Source organism: Chenopodium album, chromosome 12, assembly GCF_948465745.1.
Source record: "Chenopodium album chromosome 12, dcCheAlbu1.1, whole genome shotgun sequence".
Taxonomy (NCBI): Eukaryota; Viridiplantae; Streptophyta; class Magnoliopsida; order Caryophyllales; family Amaranthaceae; genus Chenopodium; species Chenopodium album.
In genome coordinates, this window is record NC_137845.1 from 15,436,126 (window position 1) to 15,446,954 (window position 10,829).

Here is a 10,829-nt window from a genome sequence, read left to right on the forward strand (position 1 = left end):
TCATTTAGGCAATGGGATTTATACCTTGTTTGACAAGCATAATTCCTTGGCCTATGGCCCTTTTATATTGTGTTTGTCAAGCATCAAGAATTTGCTTTAGGTGCACATTTGATGGATGACCTTTTGTTTTATTGTCATGAATTATTAATTGTCCTAGGGTTAATTGACCCCACTTAATTATTATTATAATAATATGTATTTGAATTAAAAATTAGTGTAAAATAATTAGAAAGTTACATCGTCAAGTTTAGAGAATAGACGAAGGGACAATCAAGTACGGAGTATCAAATTTAGTTGAACAGTTTGACATGTGCTACCACTCACATATATATTATTTGCTTATCTTTAGTGATTGATAGGTAAGACAAATTTAATTAAGTGAGATCTTATTAGAATCATATAAATATTAATGGTTAAACTTATCGCCAAACATAAAAGTGAAATGATGCACTGTAAAATAAAATACACTATTCACAGAACATGCTTTGACTCGTTTTTGTGGTTTATAGATTCGATAAAAGATATTTATGTAGGATCTTGTTTGAATCGTTTCAATGTATAATTTTTTAATATCCACTTTTTATAATTTTACAATGTTGATAATTAGAGATATTAATCGTTAAAAACATCCGTTGGCAAGCGTGCTAATAAAGAGGCGTCAACTAAAAAAAAACAGAGGAAGTATATATTTTAAAAAACTCGCTCTTAAGCATTTTTTTTTAAAGGTAAGAAGAAGGACCCTACTAAGCCGCCGGCACCTCTCACAGATTTAGCCAGTCCAGCTCCACAGTTCATCAAACTCTACCAAACTTTACTTGGTTGCTCTTAAGCATAATTGTTTTTAATACTTTGTACTTTTGTAGTAGTATTTTCAATGAAACTGGCTTACATCAACTAGGTCCAAATCTCAATCACAGGAACAAGATTTATTTATCTAATTTTAAAAGCAATGTCTAAAAATACTAATAAAACTTTACACATTCTAGACAACATAGCTTTGTGCTAAAGGAGAGTTTGATCTGTTTTTTATGAGAGAGAGAGAGAGAGAGAGAGAGTTTGATCATATGCAATATTATATTGGCCATGGGTTAAGCGTGACCCAAATTTCATAAGCACAAATTAGAAAACAAACAAAAAAATAAGTGTTGTAAGTTTTTTTTTTCCCTTGGAAAGACAATCGAATTCATTACTGTAATAAATTAGTCATATGACATCTACGATACAAAGTAAATCAAAATTGACATTTACATAGAAAATTAAATCAAACAAAGGTTCTTCATCAAAATCATTAAATAGATCTTGCATTGTATTATATCTTTCTAAACATATTGACGGAAATACAAAATATACAACAGTTTTTACGAAACAATCTAGCATTTGTTGTACTCATAAGGATGAATTCTATGTGATTCATTTGAACCTATTCGAAATTTTGTTAACTATTGCAATCCGAACAACTCCGTACAAACTACCCAATTTCAATTCAAGGCAAAACTTGAGAAACCTTTTTATACACTTGACACACAATGGCCTTCGGAGGAACCAACAACTACATTTAATAAGTTGTTTTTTTCAAATTCTTTTAAGAAATACCTCGACCTTGTTCTTGTGGTCATAGATGGTTAGGACATAATTCATGGAAAACATTAAAAGTATAAGAAACTAAAAAGTTAAATACGAAAATAAATAAACATTTATAATACCAATCGGCTCATATTTTTATAAATTCGCAACTTATACAGTACCGTTTAAGGGAATCCAGTTAGTGTTTATATGCACCATTAATGGTTGCATGCAAAACTCTATTATTGCATCTGGATGAATGAATTAAACCCACCTTAAGGCATTTAGGGATTAGAAAGTAAAACACAAGAATATTTAACCAATAAGTAAGAGAGCTATATGGTTTGGGTTGAAATCACAATTACCAGGGAACTAGTTTTGGTTTTTAATACACGGGTGCTGCGAAAAAAAAAATGAAATGAAAAGACAAGTCGGTGTGGCCGTGTGGGTATATAGTCGCAAACTTGATTCGTATGCATTACTGAAAAATGTACTCATACATACATCATATCCTAGAAATTCAACATGAGTTAGACTGATAGAAGTCTCCAATTTTTACAGAAAATTCGTAAAACTGATTTAAGTACAACACATAAAATCTCAAAATCAAGACCAAGGGATGGAAACCAAGAATGGTAGCCAAATATGGTTTGCATAAAACATGATGACAGAACCAGCATCCACCAAGACTCAAAAATGCCAGATATCACGCGTAACACTAGAACAATTTCTTTGCGGTCATTAAAATTGATATAACTGTAGGGAGTAAAGAAAAAGAAAACAAAAACATTTGATCCTCTACCCTCTAATATAATCTCATCATACAATGCATGAACTTGGAACATTGAGTCAGGGGCTCAGGGTGCTTCCATCTACCTAAAATATTTCAAGCAAGCTTGCCCGTTATCAATGGATTTGTGTCTTTCCACTGATAATATCTTTGGCACAAATTCTTCAGTGTGGCAATTGAATGCTGCATGCTATTCAGCTTTGTATCCCTAAACATCCTCTGTCACAGAAAAACAAGTTTGTGAGAACAGAGAAGAATGGATGGCAGCACTAGAAATGGTACAAAAGCAAGCACACATGCATACCTCATAATCATCTCCATACTTCTCAATTAAAGGAAGAAGATGAGCACGCTGCATAGTCGTCAATGGCTGTGATGGTACTTTTTTACCATCTCTTCTTTTCTTCCCAAGCGCTGATTTCAAATCTATATACAATAAAGATTGTACTACATTATGTGCTGATGGTGAGTGATTTTCTCAACCACAAATCAATAATACTGCAAATAGAATACACTCTGCAAATAACATGCTTGCCCAGTGTTTAGCAGACTTGCGTTCAATGGAAACTAGTATTAAAGGACGACATAAAACATCAGGATTATAGAGGGAAACAAAGTTAAATCCAGTTACTTGTTATCAGTCAACAGGAGGGAAGGAGGTAGTAGACTTGTAGGGTAGGCTTCCGGTAATTACAAATATAATACTATGATCCCATAAACACCAGGCATTCAGAAAAAAAATTAAAAATACCACAGCAGTGTCTATGCATCATGCATATACAGTTGCCTAAAAAAGTAAAAAGGATAAGATTTAAAACAATCATTTCAGTGCTGAAACAGGGTGCCCTTATCATTCAGCATCCCAAAGGCTACAAGCAATTGTAGATCCATCAAGACCCAACCTTGACTTGAAGCAACCAATTTATTCCACTTAAACTTAATGATATACTTCATCTGTTTCCTTTATATTATTATATAAATTGACTTTTACATTATTAGTTATTGATTCTATAATGGAAACGATTTTTTTATTTTTTTTATTTTTAATTTTGTTCATTTATTTTTTTGATGCAAATGAGGTAAAATGTTATGGACTAGTTTGAAGGTATATATTCAATATATCAACTTTCAAAAAATTTAACCAAAGCAGTGAGTTGGCAAACATGTTAGCCAATTTGTTGCAATTTTAAGGGAAAGGAGAAATTATTGTAATATGATTGCCTAAAGTCCTAAACCCAAACTAATCTCATCGGAATATAGTCCTAAAAGCAATCTAACCCGAACCCGTACTGCCCAATCTACATTGATCTCGAATCTTGATTAAACCTGTTAAATACAGCCTAAAATAATAAAGAATGAAACATATGTGGTTTCTGCAATATTAAGTTCAGCTAAAACAGAATTACAATTATTTTTTTTAATAAATTACATGAATTGCTTTACTTGCTCTCCTAATTTTCTGAATTTTCTTTTATAAATTTGGTAAAAGTCTAAAACTAAAGAAAGCATAGTCCAACAGGCCACTGAACTTCAAATCACTCAGCATAAGCAATTATCACTCCGCCAGTGGGTTTCCCGCTGCCAGTCCCAAGCCTGGATAAAGGAGGAGGGTTACGGTAGGCCAGTGACAGCCAGTATAAAACTTCGTCACATCCCATGACATGAGCCAAACAGATATTTTCGTGGGGGCGTTCCCTACTCAGCGACGCGCTGCACTTCCTAGACCCGGGTGTAGTGATAAGTATGCAAGGGTTGCTAGGTCGTCGCCCAGAAGCGACGCGCCACATTGCCCGAGTGTGGTGTCAAATGAGCAAGGGCGTGCCATTGGGGCGTTCCCTACTGAGCGACGCGCTGCACTTCCCAGACCCGGGTGCAGTGATAAGTATGTAAGGGTTGCTAGGTCGTCGCCCAGAAGCGACGCGCCATATTGCCCAATTGTGGTGTCAAATAATCAAGGGCTTGGAGTTGGGATCAGGAGGGAGCGTGGGAGAAAAGAATTTAGTTTGCGGATTGGTTCTTGGAATGTGGGGTCTCTTACGGGAAAATCAGCAGAATTGGTAGAAGTAATGAAAAGACGACGCGTGAACATCATGTGCCTCCAAGAGACAAGATGGACAGGAGAAGGAGCTCGAGGCTTGGTTTTGGGGTATAAGGTATGGTATGTTGGGCAAGAAACGAGCCACAGAACAAGGAATGGTGGAGCTAGGAACGGAGTTGGTGTGGTTCTCGATGAGAGGTTGGCAAAAGAGGTGATCGAGGTCTATCGGAAGAACGATAGGTTGATAAGGCTGAAGTTGCTATGTGGCAAGGAGATTGTGAATGTTATCAGTGCTTATGCTCCCCAAGTGGGTTTAGATGCAGAAGAGAAACGACAATTTTGGGAGGACCTAGACGAGGTGGTGCAGGGTGTCCACCACTCAGAGAAGTTATATATTGGAGGGGATCTAAATGGGCACGTTGGGGCGAGCCGAGATGGCTATGAGAGTGTCCATGGAGGCTTTGGGTATGGGCAGAGGGACGCCGGTGGTGAAGCTATTATGGATTTTGCCCAATCATATGATTTAATTTTGGCTAATACTTGGTTTAAGAAGAGGGATTCACACTTGATAACTTTTCGGAATGGAGCAAATGCAACTCAAATAGACTTCCTGCTCACAAGGAGCATAGATAGACAAAGTTGCATAAACTGTAAGGTTATCCCAGGGGAGAGTGTGGTCACCCAACACCGGCTATTGGTAATGACTATTCGTCTGAAAGAGAAGGCGAAGAAAAAAGTTAGACAAGAAGAACCAAGGATAAGATGGTGGACCCTAAGGGATGCAAAAGCTAAGGTTTTTACAGAAAAGGTAATTGAAGAAGCGGATTGGGATGGAGAGGTGGATCCGGACATGACTTGGTTACGAATGAAGAACTGTTTCCTAAGAGTGGCCAAAGAGGTCTTAGGGGAAGTAAGGGGAAGAACTTCGGTACAGAGAGATACTTCGTGGTGGAATGAAGAGGTGAAAGCAGTAATTAAGCAAAAAAGAGAATGCTATCAAGCCTTAGGAAAATGTAGGAGTGATGAAACCTTTGCAGCGTATAAGGAGGCTAAGAGTAAGGCAAAGGCAGCTGTTCGCCAAGCAAAAGAAAAGGCATATCAGGAGGTTTATGAAAAGCTTGATTCCAAGGAGGGAGAAAGGATCATTTATAAGATGGCAAAGAGAAGACAAGAGGCAAGGAAGGATATTGGCATGGTGAAGTGTGTCAAAGATAAGAACCAAATGGTCCTAGTGCAAGAGGAGGGCATCAAGGACAGGTGGAAGGGGTACTTCGATGAATTATTTAATGGAAGTAATGGAGTTGTGATAGGAGATACCTCTATGAGTGATGAAGAAATCAACATGGAGTATGTGCGAAGGATTAGGAGAGTAGAGGTGGAGATTGCACTGAGGAAGATGAAACCTAAGAAGGCGGTTGGCCCTGATGGGGTACCGATAGAGGTGTGGAGGTGTTTGGGTAAGATTGGTATTGATTGGTTAACAAACCTTTTCAACAAGATATGGACGGCTACAAGGATCCCACAAGATTGGAGGAAGAGCACCTTGGTCCCGGTTTATAAAAACAAAGGAGACGCTCAAGATTGTTCTAACTATCGAGGAATTAAGCTTATGAGCCATACTATGAAGTTGTGGGAAAGGGTGATTGAACAAAGGTTGAGGGCATGCACAAGCATTTCAGATAACCAATTTGGTTTTATGCCTGGGAGATCTACTATGGAGGCAATCCATTTGATAAGACAAATGATGGAGTTTTATAGGGTAAAGAAGAAAGATCTTCATATGGTCTTTATTGATTTAGAGAAGGCATATGACAAGGTGCCAAGAGAGATACTTTGGTGGGCAATGTTGAAGAAAGGTATCCCACGAAGGTATGTAGACCTAGTTAAGGATATGTATCGGGATGTGTCAACAAATGTGAGGACATGCGGAGGGTTGACAAAAGATTTCCCTATTACAATCGGATTGCATCAAGGGTCTGCATTAAGCCCTTTTCTTTTTGCAACGGTTCTAGATGAATTAACTAGACCAATTCAAGATGAGGTTCCATGGTGTATGTTGTTCGCAGATGATATCGTTTTGGTGGATGAGACTAAGGATGGGGTTAATGTCAAGTTGGAGCAATGGAGGCAAAGGTTGGAATCTAGAGGGTTTAAGCTAAGTCGGAGTAAGACTGAATATTTGGTATGTCGTTTTGGCACTCAGAGGGGGACAAGCAATGAAGTGGTGAGTTTGGATGGAAAGGATTTGACCATGAGTGAATGTTTTAAGTACCTAGGGTCGATCATCCAGAAGAATGGTGACATTGATCAAGACGTGACCCACAGGATTAAGTCAGGGTGGCTTAAATGGAGAGCGGCCACGGGAGTGTTATGCGACCGCAGCATTCCCTTAAAGTTGAAGGGAAAATTCTACAGGACTGCCATAAGACCAGTGTTGCTCTATGGTACAGAATGTTGGGCTTCTAAGAAAGAGCATATTAAAAAGATGGAGGTTACGGAAATGCGCATGTTAAGGTGGATGTGTGGAAACACTTTAAGAGATAGAATCAGAAATGAGGTTATTCGCAAGAAAGTAGGTGTGGCGGGCATTGTAGATAAATTAAGGGAAAATCGTTTGCGTTGGTTTGGACATGTAAGACGGAGACCCGAGGGTGCACCGGTGCGAAGAGTGGAAGAGTGGGACCATGGAGGGATTAAACGAGGAAGAGGGAGACCAAAGATGACTTGGTTGGAAGGAGTGAGGAAGGATATGAAGTGCATGGATTTACGTGAGGATGAAGTTTTGGATCGTAAGGGATGGAGGAGAAAGATTTATGTTGATGACTACACGGAATAATCAAATTTGGTTCATGTTAGCCGACCCCACTTTTGGGATTAAGGCTTTGATTGATTGATTGATTGATTGAATCAGCCCTCTGAATGTGTTTGTGACTTTGTGTGTATAGATTACATGATTCATAATAGGCAGTAATTCACACCTCCAAGTCTCCAACTCAATATTACCAATCAATTGAATCGGGTAGCACGAGATAGTGTTCCATACAGCGTTCAACAGGCGGACACCTATAAAGCTGCTGACTTATTCTACTTCATAGGGAAATCCAACCAAGCCTATCCTGAAAATAGTGGCAAACAGCCCTAGTGCATGTTTTGTTAGATGTCAGGGATGCAAGTCCAAAATTGCATCGAGTAAGGGCTCATGGTGGTCAACTAATAGTGGCCTTAGTCTGACACAGTCCACAAATGGCCATCACCAAACAGCTGTCAATTGAACTAGAAATAGTAGCATAAAAAGCAACAAGAGATAAGGCTCCTAAGCTCTTAACAATATATGTTTTTCTATATCTATGTTACTACCTGCTAAGCAGTCGTCAAGTAAGGATTAGCTCAGCTAATCACTCATAGAATTTTATGTACAGATCAACATCATGTATACAATAATAAAGCCATTGATGTGCAAAAGAGACTACTCAGCCAGATGTCAAATTTACAGCTGAACACTTCAATCCCTATTTCAAATGAATCAGGTGCAGCAGGAAACAGCAAAGCAAATTTACTTGTCATTGCCAGATGACTAATCATGACTAATCTCTATTGATTGTGGCCTAAGAGAAAGATTTTTACCACCTTTAAATTAGAGGAGACTGGAAACAAAAATAATAAGCATCTAAGGATGTTTACGAACTCTAAAAGTTTGTAGTGGGAAAGCAGAAAACGGAATAATTTGCAAAAGACTAATTAAGAACAACTGAAAAGGATAACATGGTCTACATTTGTTGCAGCAACTTATGTTGCTTGCTAGCAAAAATTTTAGCAATACATATTACTACAATGTTACAGAACATAAGAAGTAAAAAAAAGTTTGGACTCAGGAGTGTATGCCTCCTTAATTCAAGGGAAACAAAAAGAATCATGTTTATGGAAACGGAAAGGACATAGAATCAACTCCTTGTACATTGTCATGCGGCAGCTTACAGGGCTAAAAGCTGTTTGAGATCTCTACATGACAATATCTCAAAGATTATCCATAGGTCTCTCCTAGTGTATTTATTGTGTATAGACCATATAATGTTTTGATATCTATACTTAGTATTAAAAAACACAAACCACAAATTTTTCACATGACACATGTCATTACAAGTCACTCATTACCCCATATGCTACATGTCACCTCCCTTAATATTTTTGTTTAATTCTTTATGCATTCTACAAATTGCAAATTCAAGGAAGAAAATGAAGTGTTTCATTTCCACCGTAATTAGTACACATTACATAAACATATGAATTATAATAAAAATTGTCTTTTCATCCCCTAGACTAAAAATATAACTTAAACTAATATATCATTTCATATCCCATAATCTTCATGTATATACAGTATACCTAACCAAATTCCTTCGTCTTCTTTCACAGTTCTACTCTTGACTCTTTTTTTTCTTTTAAGTTTTAGCAATGAAACAATTACTTCGTATATTGTATCAAAAGTTTCAACTTTTAAAAAGCATACCTATATATGAAAATAATTAACCCAAGTAACAACCCGTGCATCGAACGGGCCAAAAGGCTAGTTTAGATGCATATGAATCTCCTTCGAAGTACTTGCCATCCCCCAGGCCCTATCATGATAATTCATCATTCTTCAGATAGTATTAAAAAAATGCAAGTATTCATTGCATTTTGTTGTACAAGACTATAAGGTTTTCCTTAAATCAGGTAGATCAACCATTTCATTCTCACAGACATTGTACGAAAAGAGGCAAGTACACAGAGCATCAGATCATTGGTTGATGAAGCATCTTTACATCCCAAATTCTCAATCATCTTAAGGATAGGAAGCCAGTCCAAGTAAGTGCAATACCATTTAATTATAAATTCCATACATTAAGAACCAAGATGCTCAGATTGCTCAAACCCCCCCCCCCCCTCCCTTCCCTCCCCTCAATCTCTTAAATCACTCTAACAAGCTCATGATTAGATGGAATCCCTAATCAATCCTAAAGTCATCAAATTTCAGCCATAAGACACTTCATGTAGCTCTTGAACCAAACTCATAAAAAAAAAAAAAAAAAAGTCTTATCTGCTTGCTTTCTCTTGCTAATATTACTACCACTAAATGTCTAAAGTAGATTCAGTGACAACAAAGCATCTTAGTGATCAATACCGTCCTCAATATAGTTTAATGTGGCTCAAGTTGAATCAATCAACACTTCCAACAATGAAACACTACTATAACCCAACCAAAGACCTCCCTCATGCTCACAAGAAGCATTCCAAGGATCCATATTTCTACACCACAAACACCCTCCTCCCCCAGGCCCTCCAACCACGAAAACTGTATAAGCAGAACATTTTTCTACCGGCTAGGACTCGCCGTGAAACTGCCGAAAACAACCAGCCGGCGAAAAGCTCGAAAAGGCCAAATCATGAATAACATGATAACACTTACAATTTGAGCCAAACACCTCATATACACTAAACTCCTCTCATACCTGTTTCTCAAATAAACCAAACAACAAGAAGCAACAAATTTACACACCAAACCTAACCTTACAGAAACCAATAATCATTGAACAGTAAACACATAAGTTTCAACTTTCAACCACCAATACAACAATTAGCTTTGAAAATTATGCCTAAAATTCCAACTAATAAATAAAATCAAACCCAAAAAATTAAGAAATACCCACAAAAATTAAGCAAAACCCAGAAAAATTAAAGAACTGACCATCTTCTTCAAGGTCACTTCCTGAATCAACAGGCTCAAATTCATCAACTTTAGCATCAGCAGGATTATCAGGACGAGGAGGAGGAACCTGAAGAGAATCACTCTCGATCATATGGGAAGTACGAGAACGAACACTGAGAAGATTAGGGTTAGAAACAACCCCAAATTGCTTGTAATTGCTGATAACACTGCCCTTTTCGTCCCATTTAGTGCCTAATGGATCGATCAAAGCACGAAGTTTAGGGGGAAGATTGAAGGCTGGTTTAACGATTTTAGGGTTCTTCTTTGGAAGTCCTACTTTAACCTTATGAATTCTTGATTTTTTGTATTTTCTTCTTGATCCCCCCATTTTTGTGGTTTTTGGAGGTTGTGTTGCTAAGAAGGGAGACGAGGGGTTGAGGGTTTTAGCGAGGGTTCTAGGGCAACTAAACCTAATTTACATCTACTCTAGGTAAAAGGATTTATCGAGCTATAACTTTGACCATTATTATTCTACACTAGGCCAAATAATTTATCGAGATATAATTTTGACCATTTGTATTTTTAATTATCTATTACTAGTAGTAAAATTAAATTATGGAAATAGACGTGGTATATCCGTATATGTAACTAATCCATAATACATTACACAATAACATATATTCAGCTTATAATAGTAAAAAAAAGCTAAGGGCCTGTTCTCATTGACTGAAATGAGCTGAAATGAGCTGAAC

The 10,829-nt window shown here is 37.4% G+C and overlaps 1 protein-coding gene across 1 annotated transcript; it reads right to left on the reverse strand.

Annotated features, from left to right (window-relative positions):
• Positions 1–2,183: 2,183 nt before the first annotated feature.
• Positions 2,184–10,528, reverse strand: LOC145572120 (uncharacterized). Its single transcript, XM_081631142.1, has 3 exons — positions 10,117–10,528; positions 2,658–2,779; positions 2,184–2,572 (listed from the first exon to the last, which is right to left on the reverse strand). The coding sequence occupies exons 1-3, from the start codon at positions 10,463–10,465 to the stop codon at positions 2,450–2,452; spliced, it is 594 nt and encodes a 197-aa protein (XP_081487268.1). The 5' UTR covers positions 10,466–10,528; the 3' UTR covers positions 2,184–2,449.
• Positions 10,529–10,829: the final 301 nt, after the last annotated feature.